The 19,587-nt window shown below is 41.0% G+C and overlaps 1 protein-coding gene across 1 annotated transcript in view; it reads left to right on the forward strand.

Annotated features, from left to right (window-relative positions):
* Positions 1–10,642, forward strand: part of LOC306699674 (IgGFc-binding protein-like) — a 33,323-nt gene extending 22,681 nt beyond the window's left edge. Inside the window, exons 26-36 of the mRNA XM_079164371.1 lie at positions 645–790; positions 2,202–2,548; positions 3,409–3,632; positions 4,226–4,370; positions 4,475–4,811; positions 5,525–5,641; positions 6,287–6,394; positions 7,444–7,639; positions 8,474–8,737; positions 8,825–8,967; positions 9,929–10,642. Of these exons, the coding sequence (XP_079020497.1) occupies positions 645–790; positions 2,202–2,548; positions 3,409–3,632; positions 4,226–4,370; positions 4,475–4,811; positions 5,525–5,641; positions 6,287–6,394; positions 7,444–7,639; positions 8,474–8,737; positions 8,825–8,967; positions 9,929–10,132 (2,231 nt within the window). The 3' untranslated portion in view covers positions 10,133–10,642. The remainder of the gene's footprint in view (positions 1–644; positions 791–2,201; positions 2,549–3,408; positions 3,633–4,225; positions 4,371–4,474; positions 4,812–5,524; positions 5,642–6,286; positions 6,395–7,443; positions 7,640–8,473; positions 8,738–8,824; positions 8,968–9,928) is intronic.
* Positions 10,643–19,587: the final 8,945 nt, after the last annotated feature.

A 19,587-nucleotide genomic window follows, 5' to 3' on the forward strand; every position in this document is an offset into this window, starting at 1 on the left:
CGCAGGGACCGCCAAAATCAACACAAAAAGAAAGTTCCCCGTAGTAGCTTTAAATGTCCCGGTTATCGTCAATACACGTATAAAGTGACACCCCAACCTGCAGCCCAGTGCAGCAGCTATGCTTAATTTCACGGGCGTTTTTGCATTCAAATTACATTAACGACAAAATTAACTTGTATCATTGCTTGATTTTATTATTGCCCCATTGTGTTGCCTTCAATGGGCTACTACACACACACACACACAAACACATGAATAATTAACTTTTACACTTTTTGTTAACTAGGAGGCTACTTAAAAGATTGTTGATTTTTTTAGATTGGTCAAAGAAAACCCAACGTTAGAAGTATAGTTTCAGCGACCGTTATTTGTTATAGCAGAGATTTATATGACGCATTCGCTGGAAACAGGAATTGCACGAGCACCATTTGATTGCCTGTTACAGAAATGCCCATTTATCTGTTAAGGTAGCAGTTTCTTTACGTCAAGATGGAGGTGGTGCTGATGTAGTGTTGCGTAATGAATATTTCCAATCAACCAGCCAACATTTGTGAACTAAAAGACTGCATCTCACATTAAGCAGTTGTTATAAAGTTGACACGCTGTCTTGCTAGCGTTAACATGAATTATTCTGACTTTCTCAGGTCTTGACCCCACCCTGCCATCAGTAACTGTGACCACCAAGAATGAGCTCCGTGGGAACCCTGAAGGCTCCTTTGTGCGTTCAGCCATGGTGGAGATATTGGGCCACCAGATAACCCTCCCAAACACCGACAGAGGCTTCATATTGGTGGGTCTTACTTCAAAACATGGCCTGTGTCAACACCACCAACCTTTCATGCACAATTCTTAGTTACACTGGAAATCAATCGGATTCAATCTTTTTCATTGACACAATTATATTATATTATTTGTCATATTAAATGTTTTTTAAACCTATTTTGGTTGTGCCAGCCATCATTGCAGTAAGTAATGATGGCATTGTACTTTCTAAAATACAGTTTCTTGTAATCGTTGGGAATACAACAACTCACGTTAGGCGTGACGTTGGGTTGACAGCTAGTGAATTCGAGATGAACAAGGGTTGCATGTTTGGAAAGTAAAACATGTAGGTGGCTGTTTGTTAACACAGCATTAAGAATTCTCCACTCCTCTCCAGCTAAACGAGTGAGGGAGATCGAGAGATAGAGTGTTAAAGGTAGTTGAGCGAGCTAGAGTATCACGGGGCATGGTGGAGGACTCAAGCGCAGACCAGGCAGAGTAGTGTGAAAAGGGTATATTTAATGAACATCAACAACTTACAGAACACAATGGGGAATCCATGGACGAGACAAGAGACGAGGGGGTTAAATCCAGCAGGGTAGGCAGTGAGATGGGAGAAAGGACAAGCCGAACGGGCGGGTAGACAATACAAGGATTTGGCAAGGAGTGACTGAGGGGCAGGAGTTTATGTAGGGGGAAGAACAGGTGAGAGGAGTTGTGCTGATGAGGGGGAAGTGCTTGATTAGTGATCAGAGGCAGGTGAAGGGAATAGGCTGAGGGAGTGACTGACAGGTAGAGTGAGGAGGGTAGAGAAACACAGAGGCAAATCCTAATGGTGACATAGAGAGTGAATGGAGAGAGGGACAGCGTTCGTGAGAACAAAGCCGCAAATCAGAAGAATAAAAACGTTATTTTCTGATGAGGAATTAAACACATCCATATTGACTCACAAACCTGTGGGAAGGTGCCGGATTTTAAATGAATGCAGCCCAAGGCACGCTTTATCTTGCTGTGGCCAGGCTGCTCTTTCTGTGCCCGTCTGTGCACGGACAAATCATTTTGCAGATATTCACATATGAAGTTTCAACTGGATGTTTTTTCCAAATAAAAAAATGTGCTTTGTCTGATGGGATACCATATTTCACCACCTTATATACGATTGGTTTAATAACTGCCTTGAGTATATTTTAAGCCAGCTCTTTGAGGTGTAAAATGCCCCTTTTACCTTTTATTTTAGTTATTTCGCAACCAATTCCCAATTTGCTGTTGATGATATTTCAATTAATGAAATACTTTAGTTTTATTGACATTTACTTTTAAGGATGGCAGAATATTTTGTACATGCCCAAAGTCCTTTAGTAGGTGGCAGCAGCGCTAAATCATCATCATCCAATAAACATTTGATTTCATCACCACCGTGTCTCTCCCTCTCTCTCCAGGTGGACGGTATAAGGACGGAGCTTCCTGTCATTCTTGAAGAAGGCAGCATCTCCATAACAAAATCTGGAATTAGAGGCACACTCCGGAGTGATATTGGCGTCGAAGTTACTTTTGATTGGTCCACACTTGTCATGGTGTCCCTCAGCAGCAGCTACTATGGTAATGTCGCTGGGCTCTGTGGCAACTACAACGGCAACAAGGAGGATGACCAGACAACCCTTGACGGCAGGCCAGCTGTTAACGTGACACATTGGGCAGAGACATGGAGCATCGAAGACTACGACCCATTCTGTTACCATTACTGTGAGGACGTGTGTCCTCAGTGCTCGGAGAAGGACCGCATAAAGTAATGTTATAGTAACATTGAGTTTTACAGTAACTTAAAGGTCTCATTTAGTTGAAAACGAGATTTCCAGGTCTTTTTGGATTGTCTTTTGGACACAGACAGTATTCAGAAAGTGTGCCAATGAGAGCAGACTGGTGTTTTTGGAGGGTGGCTTAAAGAGACGGGCGCTAAAACAGAGATTTTCAGACAGAGGGTGAATACCGGTATATTCAGACAGACGGAATGAGAAAAATAAGGTGTTTTTTTAAACATTAAAGCATGTAAACATGCTCTAGTAGAACCCCAACATACAAGTATGAACCTGAAGATTAGCATATGTCTCCTTTCAATAACCAGTATTCTTTTTATAGATGTCCCTGTTGTGTTAAACTGATTATAACACAATATTTTTGGGGAATATATGATGAAGGGCTATGTGTAGATTTTTTAAGTTTAGGTTACGACAAAAGATTATCTGCTACTTTCACTTAACATCTGATAATTAGCACTAAACCCAAAGCACAGTCAAAGTCCTGCATTCCAAATAATACTTAAGTAAAAGTACATACGTTTTAGCATCAAAATATACATTAAGTAACAAATGTAAGTCATTATGCAGAATGTTAATAAGTGATACATTAAAGCTACAGTTGGTAACTTCATTAAAACATTGTTTTTAACCGTCACTATAGCCTGACAGTAGTACATGAGACGGATAATGGATGTAGTGGAGTAGAAGATTACAGTAGCATTAAAATGGAAATTCTCAAGTACATGTACCTCAAAATTGTACTTAAGTACAGAGCTTGAGTAAATGCACTAATTATCACATGTACTTTCATATGAGTGAGCTGACGATAAACCCCTTTGCTCCTCCTCAGGTACACTGGTCCAGAGTACTGTGGGATCCTGAGCGACAAGAAGGGGCCTTTCTCTGGGTGCCATGGTAGCGTGCCTATAGCAGAGATTGTGTCAGACTGTTTGTATGACGTCTGCATTAATGACGGACAGAGAGAAGTACTGTGTGAGGCCCTGAGCAACTACATGGCAGAGTGCCAGGAGGCTGGAGCGTCTGTGTTGCCATGGAGACAACTGGGCAACTGCCGTGAGTTTACACAATACACACAATACATTTATGTAGACTGAAACACGACACTCACCTCAATGTTATAAATTAAAACTATATATATATATATATATATCTTTATTGACTAGAAGTCCTCACAGGTGCTTTCAGTTGACCCGGCACAAAAGTCAAGATTTGTCCAAATTATATTTAGTCTCATAAAATTGTTATATTAAGGGCCCCATTGTATAGCTGCAGGTCTGTGGTCTGTATAGCAATATGACTGATACTCAAGTGGATCCAAGCTGATTCTGCATCCTTCCATCCTGTTCTCTGGTCCTTTTCAGATGAGGTTGTTTTTTTAAATTCGTGAGCATCCGTTACAGGTTGTCCATTGGTTTCCAATGGTTTGGTGCTGAGATATTTAGAAATGAATATAATTCTGGATTAATGCATGGCATAAATACATCTGCATTAATCTATAATCTAATCTAAAAGGTCAAAACTTGGATAGAATAGTTTTAAATGGTGTTTTGAATGTGCTTAGGCTCGAGAGGTCCCCGTGTGGGGATAGCCCCGCGCTCCTTCTCTCTGTCCGTCCATCTCCTAAACTCTTGTTGTTGTGCCTCCAGCTGTTGCGTGTCCAGCCCACAGCCAATACAAGCTGTGCGGCTCGGCGTGTCCCCCCAGATGTGGTGCTGACACGCCGGACGTTTGCTCTAAGGGTTGTGTGGAAGGCTGTTTCTGTGACCCGGGATATGTGCAGAGTGGTGAAAAGTGAGTATAATGTTCCCCCGTTCCTGACTAATGTCTTCCGTACTGACCTCGTCCCTGCGCTCAGATTGACATCCTTTTGTTCCGGGTGTCTTTGCTTCTGTCAGGTGTGTTATCAGGGAGACGGGTTGCGGCTGTAGCCACGACGGCCGTTACCACCAACCGGGTGCGACGTTCTGGGCCGACTCGTTGTGTGAGCAGAAATGTGTGTGTGACGCAGCGACACAAAAGATGAAATGTGAGCGGACCGGCTGTCAAACCGGAGAGAAGTGCGGCGTTGTGAACGGGGTCCAAGACTGCTACCCAGTCAGCTTTAAGACTTGCAGTGCACACGGAGATCCGCACTTCTCCTCCTTCGATGGACGCAAGTTCGACTTCCAGGGCAACTGTGTCTACAGGCTGGCCAGTGTGCGTGCAGACACCAAGGGTCTGACGCACTTTGAGGTGAGCTGAGCACCAAACAGTACAGTGCACCATGAAGTTCTCCACCACACGTCCACTGGGCCGCTTCTTTACATTTACACAATAGATTGTACAAATTGAAATCAACATGGAAACAGGAGTTTGGTTTGGGAAAATAACAATAATAATAATTTATTTATATAGCACTTTGACAGACAAAGCAGCAAAAGCAAGGCAATAATAACAATAACAGAAAGCTCAGTGAGACAGTCGATACGATACAAATCAACTGAGAAATAAATACAATAAATAATAATTTAGTAAAATAATTTAGTAAAATCAACAAATAAAAATAAAACAGAAAAGCGACGACACCACATAAAAGCCAGTCTATAAAAATGTGTTTTATAAAGGGATTTAAAAGAGATTACAGATTCTTCAAGATGAGATTTCTTTCTTCAATAACTGGCATATCACTGACACACTTTAAAGTACATTTTTATGATGATGCTTTTGTACTTTTTAGTGATATTTTACATGTAGGAATTTTCCTTGTAACGGAGTATTTTTAAATGGGTTCAATAACATTTCTGCTTTTACTTTCATTAAAGATCTGAGAAAAAAAAGACTCCTGTCTTGTACATCGATGTCAAAAGAACAAAGATTTGCATCATATATTCTAACTAAATCCTCCATTGGATTTGTTTCGTTTTCCTCCTATCTGTCCTCTCTACTCCTCTTTCGGTGAATTGCAGGTCATCCTGGAGAATAACAACCGTGGCAACAAGAGAGTGTCATACGCTAAAGTGGTGACTGTTAATGTCTATGGCAACACGTACACGCTGTCAGTGGACTACCCAGGCAGAGTGCTGGTGAGGGACACACACACACACACACACACACACCTTCTCTCAGGGGTGCAGTGTGAATCAAACATGGCTTACATTTTTGCCTGACTTTGCTCTTGCGATTTGTTTTAACTGTGTGGTTGGGACGTTTCTGTCTGTGCCGCTGTGTGCCCACATAAACTATCATGCGGCGCATGTGTGACCTGCAAAAACATGGCCGTACAAGGCCGATCGGCTGAATTCCCTCATGTTTACCGAGGTAATAAATCAAGTGAGAAGTAGGGTCATTTTCTCATAGACTTCTATAGAATCTGACTTCTTTTTGCAACAAGAGGAGTCGCCCCCTGATGGCCAGTAGAAAGAATGCAAGTTTCAGGCACTGCAGCATTGTTCACTTTTTAGATCTGGAGGTTGCTGCCTGGTACTGACAGGGATATTTAAAAAAAGTTGGTACTGCCCTCTGTTGGACAAACAATGTCATGATGACAATGTTTCCAAATCATCTGAAACATATCTGTGGCATTTCTCGACTGACATTTCCTGTTACTTACCAATATTCAAGCAATAAGCTAATATTGCCCCCAGCATGGGAAACAGAAGTACAAATACAACCTATAACCCAGTGTGTGTGTGTGTGTGTGTGTGTGTGTGTGTGTGTATTTTCTGCAGGTTAACGGGCTTGAAGACAACCTACCTTTCACCAATTCATCCGATCAGTTATTGGTCCAGGTTTATAGGAGACACAGACTGGCTATCCTTGAGACCAACTTTCTGAAGGTATAAACACCAAAGCATACGCCACCATTTATAAAGTATCTATCAAACTTTTTAGTCAACCTTTGTCTTAACTTTAATGTGATTAGGGCCATCAAAGCATATTGCATTGTTACAAGTACTGTGAGTACCTCGGCTGCATGCGTAGCGTAAAAACAGTAGGTCAACACTTCTAGTATTAAGAACAATTTAGTTGTGAACACATTTTGGATTGTAGCACGTTCTCTTATAGTCCGAGTGAAACGGATGTTAGAGCGTCTTTAGCTTCTGTATTGTGACCTATGACCCAGTGAACACTGTATTTGTGTGGTGTTCAGTCACAAGAGGGAATTACATCATATCCTTTGCATTTGATTGGACCGTTTCAAAGTGGGCGGGCTTAGAATGTACGGAGCTACAGAGGACTGTGGCTCCTCAGACACCTCCTTGGTGCTAAAAATTGCAGGTTGATTGATGGACGAGTGTCATGATATTATTGAAGAAATGGAAGAAAAGATTAATGGATTTTTATTTAAAAATACACTAAGAAAATATTTTTCGATAATTTGTTTGCATACAGTACGGGGATGTGATCTTGATGGACTAAAAGGGCCAGTTTTAATTTCATTTCGACTTTAAAGAGCAGAACACAAGGCCTCTAAAAGTAATGTCATAATTTACCCTGTTACAAGACATTTTAATACGATAAGGAGATTATTTCCAAAGGTATGGATGATGAGGACTTATAAATGAATGTGTTTATATAATCTCATGAACATGAGTTCTTAAATATTTTCAAATCGCTCATTTAGGTGCTTAAAGGGAAAGTTTGTTGATTTTTAATCAGCTTTGTATCTTTAAGAATGTGTAATACATGCAAATGAACAGTGTCTAACTCCCCTCCAGATTAAAATTTGAAAAATGTTAGAGACCTCCTTAACGGCATTCATAGTTCACTGCTGTTGGTCCACTGTCTGTTTCAGTGATGTGTAGTGGTACTCTTAATGCTACCTGCCAATATGTCTCAGCTTGAACTTTGATCTAACTTTCCTTTTATATTCACATTGTTAAAGGTCTCCTTTGACTTTGCGAGTGCAGTGAGGGTGGACCTGGCGACTAGTTATCAAAAAGCAACCTACGGCCTTTGTGGAAACTTCAATGGTGACGCTGCTGATGACCTAATGTTGCCTAATGGGAAGTTGGCTTCCAACGCCAATGAGTTTGGACAGAGCCAGTGGGTGGCGGACGTGAAGGGCTGCTCCCGTGACTGTAAGCAGCTGATGCTGTGCTATTTATCTTCACTATTGTGCTCTGCATCTTTAATGCATTTTTTAGGGCCATTGTAGGTAAACAAAATAATTATTATGGAGTTGGGGGAGGAGGTCATATTTGGAGAAATTACCGAGATTAAATTCGTTAATTTTGAAACACCTGATGCTGAAATGAAAGAGAAACACCTTTGTTTAGTCAAAGACAGAAGTTGTAGAGGAATATTGGTATTTATTTATGTTCATGAAAGAACGTGAAAGAAAACGTGTATATTTATCTTTCAGGAACTTTCCTATTAACCATGGACTGTATTTCAGAAGATATTAACACCTACTTTAGGAGTTTGTTTTCATAAATATATGAATTTATAATCTTGCAAATTCTTTCAAGTTTTTCCTGTAAAATTGCCACTATAATCTCAGAGAATGCCCACATTTCTTTTTTTATTAACTTTTGTTTACACAGAATATATCCCCCTTTACCCCGTCATACTCACAGACATGCACCTCTTCATGAAAATATATGCCAATTTTACACATCAGTGTCATATCAAGTCACGATGGCAATATTACTCGGGTGGAGCTGGTTGGAGGGGCACTAAGGGTGCACAAATGATCTGCACTGCCGTTCACACTATGAATGGATTCAGTTATAAGGTTAAAAAAGCATTCTGCAAATAAACAAATCACAATTATTAGCCATTTTAGCTATAGCTACAGCTGGTGCTCACCGACCCCATTCATTGCATACGGACTTCATCAATGGCAGATGATATCAGCTGTTTGAGTGACATGTCATGTAACCATGTCTCTATTGATGCCTTTCTGCTGCCAGGTAAAGACTGCGCTCAGCCGCTCCCCCCCAACTTCAAACCACCCGCCTACACGTCGGTCTGTGATGTCATAACAGCAAAGGACGGACCCTTGGCTGACTGCGTAGGCCGAGTAGATTCCAAGCAGTACCACGACGACTGCGTCTATGACATGGTGCTTAATGAAGGCCAACAGGAAGCGGCCTGCAACATCATCAGTGACTACGTGGGGGAGTGTCAGAGAAACGGAGGCTGCGTGAAGTCATGGCGGACGAAGCGCTTCTGCTGTAAGCGCTCTGTGACAGATGATGTGACTGTTCTTGCATTTGTGTGTTCGTGATCTGAGTGCTATTCTATGTGTGTGTGTGTCACAGGGATGCAGTGTCCAGCTGAAAGTATGTATAGTGTCGCGGCTACTGGATGTCCGGTCAGCTGCATCTCTCGATCTCCACCCGCCAAGTGTGAGGCCCCGCCCAGCGAGGGCTGCATGTGTAACCCCGGTTACCTGCTGAGTCAGGTAATCTTCTACACTGCCCGGCCTTCTTCAATTACAGTGACACATGACTTTCATCAAAGAAGGAAAGGCCAAGGTTCTCTTCTGGCAAAAAAAGTTGAAAAGACTTGAATCAGATTACTGTTTCGTGGATAAAATGCTAAAATTCACAGTAAGCCTGCCCTAAAGCATACCCTGCTTTATGGTCTATTTGACTCTAAATGGACCATCATTTACTCAATGAATATCATGCTGTATTGAGGAAGACTTGAAACTAGAGATTGAGACCATAAACTAATGTTTACAATGTTTCAGTGAATTAATAACAGAAGTGCATAAGTGGATAGTGACTCGACCAAAACATATGACCCGGGAAACATTGACATTTAGGACGTTTTGGGGCAAGATTAAGATATATCTTGGCTAATTTATCATTGGAGTCATGTAACCAATGTACTATTTGGAACCGAATTACACCGTGTGCAATACAGAAAAAGAGGTGCGAATACGCAAAGTTGTATCTTCCAAAACTTCTCCCAGAATAGTTTCTCCAATATCCATTCCTCAGATAGCTTTAGTTTGATCCCATGTATACCGGATCCTTTTTTGAATTACATCTTGTGTTTTGGATATTGCACCCTTACTATAAGGGTCAACATAGAGAACTGAGTACGTTAAGTCTTTTGGAAGACTGCTGGGACAGCATGTAAAATAAATGTACAGGTAAAGCTGTGGACTTAAAATAATGAGATTTGGCAAACTATGGTCCTGGCACAGAGATGCAAAACTGTTTCAACAAAGATTCAGCGACTACATTTAAATTTAAAGTCTGCGTTTTGATATTCCACGGCGGTCAAAAATGAAATTGGGGTTTAACTTCATATTTGCCAATACCTAAATCTGGCAATGTAGGCTGCCCGATAGTTGCATTCAGAAGGGCCTTGTAACACAGTGACAGTGTACTGACTGAACTTTGACCTTCCAGGATCGCTGCGTGCCACTGGCTCAGTGCGGCTGCAACTTCAACGGTCAGTACATTGTGTCTGGTGAGAAGTTCTACGCTGACTCTGACTGCCAGTACCAGTGTATCTGCGTCGGTGGGATGGTGGTCTGTAAGCCCAAACCCTGCAATGGAAATAAAAGCTGTGGAGTGCGGAAGGGAGTGAGGGGTTGCTACACCGCAGGATAGAACGGGAACCAACGTAGAACTTCATCTTCTCTTCATCTAAGAATATATCCAGCAATGTTGTGTTTATACTGTAAGCTATCTTTATAATTCTAACAGCTATATTCAGGTACACAAGCTACAGATAATCTAGTTATTCTGGCAAAATTCTTCTATCTATATCCTTCATAGGCCATTTTATATCTCGCTCACAATATAGTATGTTTTCTGCAGTAATTTAATAAGCAGTCTAAATGAAATAACCGCCTGCTAAAGCCTATTTTTTAAAGTGCAATCAAATAATCGGCCAACACTTTTGCTTCAAATTTATACAGAGTATTTTTAAATTGTTGTTCCTAAAACAGTTTTGACAAAAACTGAACATTCATGTAGGAATAGGGGTGTACAGTGATTGTTGTAACTGTGGATGATTACAGTATGTAATGTTTGTAAGTCACTTCTAACACATATACAGTACATTTCAGTCTTTACTAATCAATTATTTTCTAATGATCATTAAACGCATGTCGGCAACTTCCCCGTCTGTTGTGTCTGTGATTGACCCACATGCATATTGACCATCACCTTGCATCATTTCTACTCTATTCTAAAAATGATACGCTGATACTGATCACTGAGCAGGTCCACTGTTATGATGAAGACACCTGCAGTGCTGGTCCTGAGTACTACAAGTTACACGCTACTTTAAACATGTGCTTTACTACATTTTAGAGGGAAATCTCCAAAATCCCAACTCAACAATTTTCAAACTCATGACAATTTTGGCTGACTACGGTCGAATGTCGCGCTATAAATTGAACATCACAAAAACACAGGTACTCTCTCTTAACTACACACCAAGTAAGGCAATTAGGCAGAAATATCAATTGAAGTGGGATGCAAAATTAATAAAATACTTGGGAGTGCTAATCACTCAGGATATGAACAAAATATATGAAACAAATATAATAAATGATAGGATACAGAAAGATATAACAAAATGGTCAACACTAGTATTGGATTTTAGTTGAAGAATTGAGGTGGTGAAAATGAATGTACTGCCAAGGTTGCTGTATCTCTTCTAATCACTAGTCAGAATCCCAGAATCTCAGTCTACATCATGGGACAAACAGATATCCCGGTTTATCTGGGCAGGAGCAAGGCCAAGGGTAAAATGTAAGACACTCCAAATGAACAAGGAAAACGGAGGCCTAGCACTGCCAAATCTCAGAGAATACTACTACGCGGCTCAATTGAGATACATTGTTTATTGGTGCTCCCTGGAGTATCAAGCTGGATGGAAACACATTGAGCTAAATCTGGGTCAATCTCAACCTCAGGCCAGGCTAGGTGGAAAAGAATCTACAGACCAAAAGGGAGCCAATTCCATTTTAGAAGAATCACTGAATATTTGGAATGAGATAGTCAAAAAATACAAATTGGATGGAGACAGTAAACTTCTGATTTGGCCTTCTCAGACCCCCAGGTTTAGACCTGGAGAGATAGATAATACATTTGTACGGTGGAGAGAAAAAGGAATAACAGCGGTATGTATACTCATAGAGGGAAAAACTTTTAAAACTTTTGAAAAACTCAAAGGAGAATTTAATTCAGCAAATGGGGACTTGTTCAGATATTTACATCGAAGACATTTCTATGATACAGAAATTAAAAAAGGAATGTCAGCAGAAGGTAATGAAGTGATTGAAGTGTTGACAGGTGCATACAAACAAACCCCCTCAAAGATTGTTTCCAAACTGTGCAGGAGTTTACAAAAGTGAAACGGAAGAAACACACGATATGTAAAACTGAAATGGGAACTAGAATTGAACATGAGTGATTGGCATTCCATGTGTAGAACGCAACAAACTTCCTCTAGCTCTAAAAGATGGAGGGAATTCGGTTGGAAGAACTTAATCCACATTTTTATTACACCCAATATAAAACATAAACAACTGGGTAAAGAGCAGCCATGCTGGAGACAGTGTGGCAGATGAATGCCAATCACTCACATATTTTCTGGTCATGTCTAAAAATACAAACATTCTTGGACAGAGTTATTCAGATTCTTGAGGAGATTTTATGCTACAAGATTCCCAGGGACCCCCGGATCGTGTACCTGGGATTGATACCTGGCGACATAATTCAAAAGAAGGACATCTATCTCTTTACAATCCGGATACTCGCAAGTAAAAAGGCCATCACAAGGAGCTGGTTGAAAAGTGACCCTCCAAGTCCAGGACAGTGACTGGACATTGTAGAGGAAATATACTCTATGGAAAAATGTACTCATTATCTAAGGATCAAAGCAGGGATCCATGATCAACGTTGGGGAAAATGGACTGTATACAAGAGAAAAGATGGGTAGTGTTCTCAGCTGGTCTGAAAAGAACGGATCAAAGGTTGTAAAGAGTGAATGGTGACCCCCTTTTACTTTTATGTCGATTTTTATTTTTGTCAGAACCTAGCCCTATTTTTAGGCCTCTGCTCAAAAATGTCATACCCATACTCAAAGGGTCTTATCTCTCTAACTACAAGGTCTATTTGAATAATTTCAATGGAATAATAACACTAACACTTGTGCGATTTGTTCATATGTGTACATATCAGTGTATATGTTACTGGTTAATGCTGGATGAAGATGGCACACAGCTCAAATTGAAAATGTTCAGGTTCGCCTGAAAGAAATGCACTTATTGATGCTATTTATTTGAAATACCACCAAATTAACCCTCACAAGTCATAGCACAACAGGTATGGGGTCTTTAAAAAAAGAATTGGCTTGATAGAGTGAAGTATGCCTGAGATACAAGGATCTTGTACAGGTCAGCCGAGGTCAGCCAACGTCAATTCTGATTTTGGAAGCAGTACTGTCAGCTGTTTTATTGTACTTTTATATACTATATAACTATATATTTCACTTCTTATATCACTAATAGTGTTCAATCTATCTAATACAGCAGTTTAGCATCATTTTGAGAGCCTGGGCTCTATATAAACCTGTAAAACATGGCTCATCCTCATCTGATTTTCAGTTTCACAGACTTCAATTGAACCTTACCAAAGCCTGTGATTGGCCGATTTGCGAATACGGATCCGGAAGAGTCTGACGCGTCTAATGGTACGTTCTTTGAGTTGATTGACAGAATTTTAAGCCTATAAAAATACAAAACTATGAGGCCAATAAGGGTCAAACCCATTGGCCAAAACTGAAAAGATTACCCCTTCGTCATAGAAGCTCGTAGAGACTCAGTTTTTTTTCACAGATGGAGGAGAGAGATCGGGAGCACATGGCTGCAGGGATTAATTTATTTTTTTTGGCGATTTTCATCCAGAAAACCATCTCAAGGTGCGAAGCGTTTCAATTCTTTTGCTGTTTGGCTGTGTGATGCTCTGTGGCAGATTAATTGTAACTTTTTAACGGTTTGAAGGAGAAGAATTTGGAAGATATTGTTGGATTCAGTGTGGAGTCCTCGTGCTCTTTGATATGCAGTTTGTCTGTCAAAGTGCCGTAGGTCGTGGCTGGTATCGGTAACGGAGAACACAGCTCGCCGTCTCCAAGCAAAAAATAGGTGAAATTGTGGTAGTACTTGTAGTATGTTTTAGTACTTTGTGTATATATATGTCTTTGAGTGATTAAAATAGGTTACATGGTCCATTTTATCAGAATTTCTTCGTTACGTAGGTTTTTGATACATCATAAAATATCATTTCATTAGGATGTGTTGTTGTTAAGTGAAACAGCAACTGAAAAAAAAAGTCTGTAGTTGCTTTAATCTGGACTTTATCACATCAATTGGCCAACAGGATCCTAAATCAAGGATCATATTCACAGGGACGTCTGTACTGTGTTTTTGTGAGGTGATGTTTTATCCAAACTCTTGCATGGACATTTGTCCTGGATGAGGTAATAGATGGGTCTGTAGTTGCTTTAATCTGGACTTTATCACATCAATTGGCCAACAGGATCCTAAATCAAGGATCATATTCACAGGGACGTCTGTACTGTGTTTTTGTGAGGTGATGTTTTATCCAAACTCTTGCATGGACATTTGTCCTGGATGAGGTAATAGATGGGTCCCACCTGCAGCCAGGTCTCTAAATCTTCCTCTCTCTTGCCCAAATCAATAGAAATCCTCAAGCTCTGCTTGGTGTAGTCCTGAGATTTACGAGATGATCTGCACTACGGAATTGAGACTGTTTTGGTCAGAAACCAAAGACGTTGTGGAAGAGATGGAGAGAGAATAAGAGCGAGTGGGAAGGAGAGGCAGAAACTCACCTTTCGGTGTTGAGTGAGAGGTAGAGGCTGCTGAGGATTTCCAGACACTCTCCCTCCAGTCTCTTGTCCTTCAGCGCTCTGAATACCAGTGGTGTATAAAGTACCCAAAAGCCATACTTGAGTAAAAGTAAAGATACCTTACTGGAAAACGACTCCAGTAAAAGTGAAAGTCGCCTATTAAAATACTACTTCAGTAAAAGTCTTAAAGTATCTGATATTTATTGTACTTAAGTATCAAAAGTAGTTTTCTGATATTAAATGTACTTAAGTATTGAAAGTAAAAGTACAAGTACATGCTGTTAATAAAAACGCAAAGGGTCAGAATTTTGAGAATTATGAAGTGTATTCTTTTAAGTGCTGTGGCCACCATGACCAAGGACAAGGTGTTGTGTTGAAAATAATTGGGTTGGCTGTGATCCATCCAGCAGCAACAATGTTCAACATAATATATTGTACATAAGTATACTTTTGCATCTACTATGAACTTATCATCATAATTCTCCGAAAGGCAAATAAGTATGCTCATTCCGACTAGAGGATATCAACTTGATGCATCAGGTCAGTGTTTTGAGAAAGGACACCTGCCTTGTAAACTCCTATGGGCCTGATTTGAACACAATAGGCAAAGGTTCTGCTCAAGCTGAATCTGCAATTGGGCGAATAATCATGTTTGATTTCATTGGTGGTGCGCTGTCGAAACAGTCATTTCCTGCTTTGTGTTACCGTACTAGTGCTCATGCTTATCTTAAGTATTTACTGAAAGAACACGTGTTTATTATGTGATATTTCATTTACACATTGTGTAAAACAATTATATCAAATGATTAAGAAATCCACAAAACAATACTATGAGTCTTCTTACCACTGTGAAGAAGTTTCCCAGTCACAGTTTTCCACTTTAGTTACAGTTTATTTCTGTGTTATCTGAATATTACACAGAGAACTTTGTTGATGAGATACTTAAGCCTATCCCGAGTCAAGATTTCCAGTAAACCCAAACTGAGAGGAAATTACATCATTTAAATGTGTAACTTTGTGGTTTGCACGTTAACACAACATCCTGCAAGACTTCCCCCAACAATATATTATTACAATTTTACAGAATATTCTCAGTAGCAAATATCAACAGAAACAGAACTTGGAGCCAACTTGACATAAAAATCGAACAGTTCCCGCTATTTGAAGCTGTGACTTCCCTCTCTAACTTTGCACTACGGTTTTCTGGTGTTTCAACCTAACTGTTTATGGTACATCCTCTATAAAAGATAAGAACTCTATTTAACAGAATCCTCTTTGCATAACAGAACTAATGAATCTACATGCAACATAAACGCTGCCAGACTTGTTTACCAACAGACAAACAAGGCAGAGGACTGCTACCATCATAACTCGATCATCCACAAACTAAAGCAGCACCGAAAGTAACAACCCAGTCATTACTTGAAACTGAAAAATTGCCTGTTCATCTTCAAAAGAAGTTGGTTTTCAAAATTGCGAGAATTCATTCTCGCTCGTCTTGGGCTGAAGACTAGTCCTGCGATGCTAAATAGCCTTTCACAGGCTGCTGAGGCAGGTAGAGGTGTGTTCAGCTTCACAGACAGCTTGCGCACAGCTGGGAAGGATTTCAGCAAGTCCATGTGATCTGCTGAACAGGCCAAGTATCCATCCAGTTGTTTGGTGCTGTCTTGTGCTTGAGACGACTGCAGGGCAGAGAAGAAGTCATCTTCATCAGATGAACTGGACCTGGTGGCATCACCTAGCTGCAGTGAGGGTTCTGCCATGTGCTGCTTGATGTAGTCCATTCCTGAAATATAGTGAGGGTGAAAATATAAATGATAGGATTAATACAACTTTCTAACATGTCATGACCCCAACCTAAGGTTTTGTACTAAATAGTTTGTTTAATTTGAGGTTTATACATTTAGTTTCATGCACTGTCCATGCATCCATAATTGATTTGTGGATTTGCCAATATTACAAAGAGTCAAAATGTACACCCATACACTTATTTTTCACTATCCCCATGTTGTCTTACCCATTCCGATTGTGGCATCATCCTTTGTCCAAGCTGTTCGGAACTTTGGAAGAAGAATCGCAGCTGCGATCAACTCGGGGTCTCCTGACATGTGGCCAAAACGATTCTTTATTCCCACCTGTAGAGCATCCACCAAAGGCTTGCAGTACTTCAATGGCAACTTGACTCTGTCAAGTTTGGCGGTCAGCAGGTTGATTGTTGGAAGTAGCCACCCCATATGGGCATTTGTCTCTGCTTGCAAGATGTTGGTTGCCTGGGCGACTGGGCTCATGACAGCGGCATACTCTGTGAGGAATGCGAGTTCAGCTGGATTGAACCTGTGATGAAAACAAAAACAACACTGTTTTATAACACTATATAACCATTTCATCAGATTCAACAAAAAATTGCTGGATTAGTAATTAACTAAAATGGATCAATGATAAGTGGAAGTTGGGATACAATGTGAAACAGTTATTAGTGCCCAAGAAAGGGTGGGGAAACACATCCACAGTTCTAGAGACATTCAAGACATTACGTTCAATTATGATGAAATAATAAAACATACATAATTCTTACTTACATCGGAACCTTTAGGTCTGTGCAGATGACTCTGATGGCCCCCTCTCCCTTGTCTTTGATTATCCTCAGCAGTCTTTCCACTGCCAGGAACAAGGAGTTCCACCTGGTAGCATTCGGGCGCAGCAGTTGGAGGGAGCAAGCATCTTCAACAGTTTCGGCTGCAAGTGTGGATCTTCCACATTTGTTCCAAAGAGCATTACACTTGCCAAATGTTGAACGGTACACTTTCTTGTATGCCTCATTGGATGTTGCTTCCTGGGCATCAACCGTAGCGATTAGGTTGAGTAGGTGACAAGCACAGCGCTGGTGCTTTGGGAGCTGGAACTCCAAACCATCATCTTCATTCAGAAGCGCTGACACATCAACAAACTCCACTTCTTCACCCCCCTCTTGATCCTCTTGATCCTCTTGATCCTCCCGTGGTTGAGATGCATCACCATCACTTCCGACTTCATTGTTGTTCTTATCTTCACCAAAAACTTTGAAAGCTTTTATGAAGTTAGAGCCGTTGTCTGTAGTTGTTCGCTGAATCTTCTCCCGAATTTCAAACTCGGAATGGATGTCATTCAGGGCGTTTGCCAACACATCAAATGTGTGCGAACCTCTCAGTTGTTTACAGGCTAGGGCTGCTGAGCATCTTTTGAGACTGTCAGGGTCAATCCAATGGGCAGTAACACCAATGAAGCTCCGCCTTCTGACAGACCAGCAGTCGGTGGTGGTGGCGATATGGTCAACTCCCCTCATGGCCTCAGTCACCGCCTTCTTCATTCCCTTGGAGGCGTCATCAATCATGGAGCGCAAGGTCAGCCGTGTCATAATTTTTGCATTAGGTTGCAATTCCTTCACAAAATCTCTAAATGGCTCTTGTTCAACAACACAGAATGGCTGGAGCCCTTGGACCACATACTTAACGACAGCTTTGTCAATGGACCTCTGAGACACAGTCATGGTGTTCACTAATGTGGTCTGCTTGCTGGTGGAGGGAGTCTCAGGAGCCCGTTTTCTCTTTATTGATGTCAGCTCTGTATATTTATTAAGGTGGTGTACATGCTTTCTCTGAAACAGTGAGAGAAAGACAATGTGTAAGCATAACAACTTTAGCTAGCCCCACTTGCTACACACACTTGCATGCATCTCCAACTCCGACGTGGTTCAAATCGTAATGCTGTGGCTCCTGTCAATCCTATGGTGTGGTGGCTAGCTAACGTTACGTTAGCTAACGCTAGCTAACTAGTGCTGCAATGATTATAGCTAAGATGACTCAAATCAACAACATCTCACAACTGTCAACACTTCCTCAGCTCACTAAATGAAGCTAGCGTAAGTTCATGCAGGACACAGAAGTTATACGCCCCAGCTGTAACCAGCTGACAGCCAGCCGATTGAATCATAGCTTCCAATCGGCCACGCACCAATCACAGCCCACTCTCACTTCACGGAGGTTTATTTAAATATGGCTTCCTCCTCACTGATTCATTCTACATCTACGCTGCTACAGACCACACGCTGGCGAAGCTTCGCCTCCTCCACCCCAGCCTCCACCTCTTTGTCAGTTCATCTTCTGGCAAATGTTTGAAATGTATTTTAAAAATGTACCTCTGTCCCGTAAACCCGGGGGGGTTATTGCTCGTGCTCCCGGTCTTAGCTCAGTAGCTGCTGGCTAATCCGGGGAGCATTCAAAGAGCGGAGCCATTATCGCCACGTTTAACTGTATTCCATTTGTTGCAATAAATGGTTAAAATCTATAACGAGAGTGTTCCTGACTGAACTCGCTAGCGTTCTGTCTACTACACTAATTGTCTCACTTGATTTACGATAGCTAGCGAACGTTAGCCTAACATACACCATGTATAGCTACATTAGATCAGACACCTGTCTCCCCCCCTCCCCCGCCAAAAGATATACTCCAATACTGTGGGAAACACTGCTCGATATCTTAACAATAACAGGTTTATGATAATTATGATAACTAAACATTAACATTGCGGCTCATGGGATTCATCTTAATTTACCTCAATGTGTTTCCTGAGGTTGGATGGGGAGTTCTTGAATGCCAATATTTCCGTAGCTTTTGGCAAGCATAAAAGGCACTTCATTCGATACGAAGAATCGTTCACTCCGACATAAGTAAACATTCCTCGCAAATATGGCCAAGGGTGTTGGTCGTCGTTACCACCGTCATTTGTTGCGGGAGTAGCAGGTGCTTCTATGTTTGCTTCCATCGTGAAATGAGTGGAATTCTACTGATGTAGTTGCTCGCTAGCTAGCATCCTGGGCATCACTGGGAATCAAAAAACCGCGGCTTTGGGAGCACTTGTTTGAAATTGCGCATTAACGTGATTAACCAATGATTTAACTTGCAAGCTAGGACCACTGATTTGATTCGCCAAACCTGCTTGCTTGCAGTCTGCGTTCCACCACAGTCCCCGACGTTGGTCTGATGATTCATTTTTTTTCTAAAGATAGATTTTATTTTGTAGCGAGTAACGAAGGTTTCAGGGGAAATGCAGCGGAGTAAAAGTATCAGTTTTCTTTACAAAATGTAGTGAAGTAAAAGTAAAAGTCAACATAAATATAAATAGTAAAGTAAAGTACAGATATCCA

The sequence above is a fragment of the Pholis gunnellus genome (genome assembly GCF_910591455.1).
Source record: "Pholis gunnellus genome assembly, chromosome: 8".
NCBI lineage: Eukaryota > Metazoa > Chordata > Actinopteri > Perciformes > Pholidae > Pholis > Pholis gunnellus.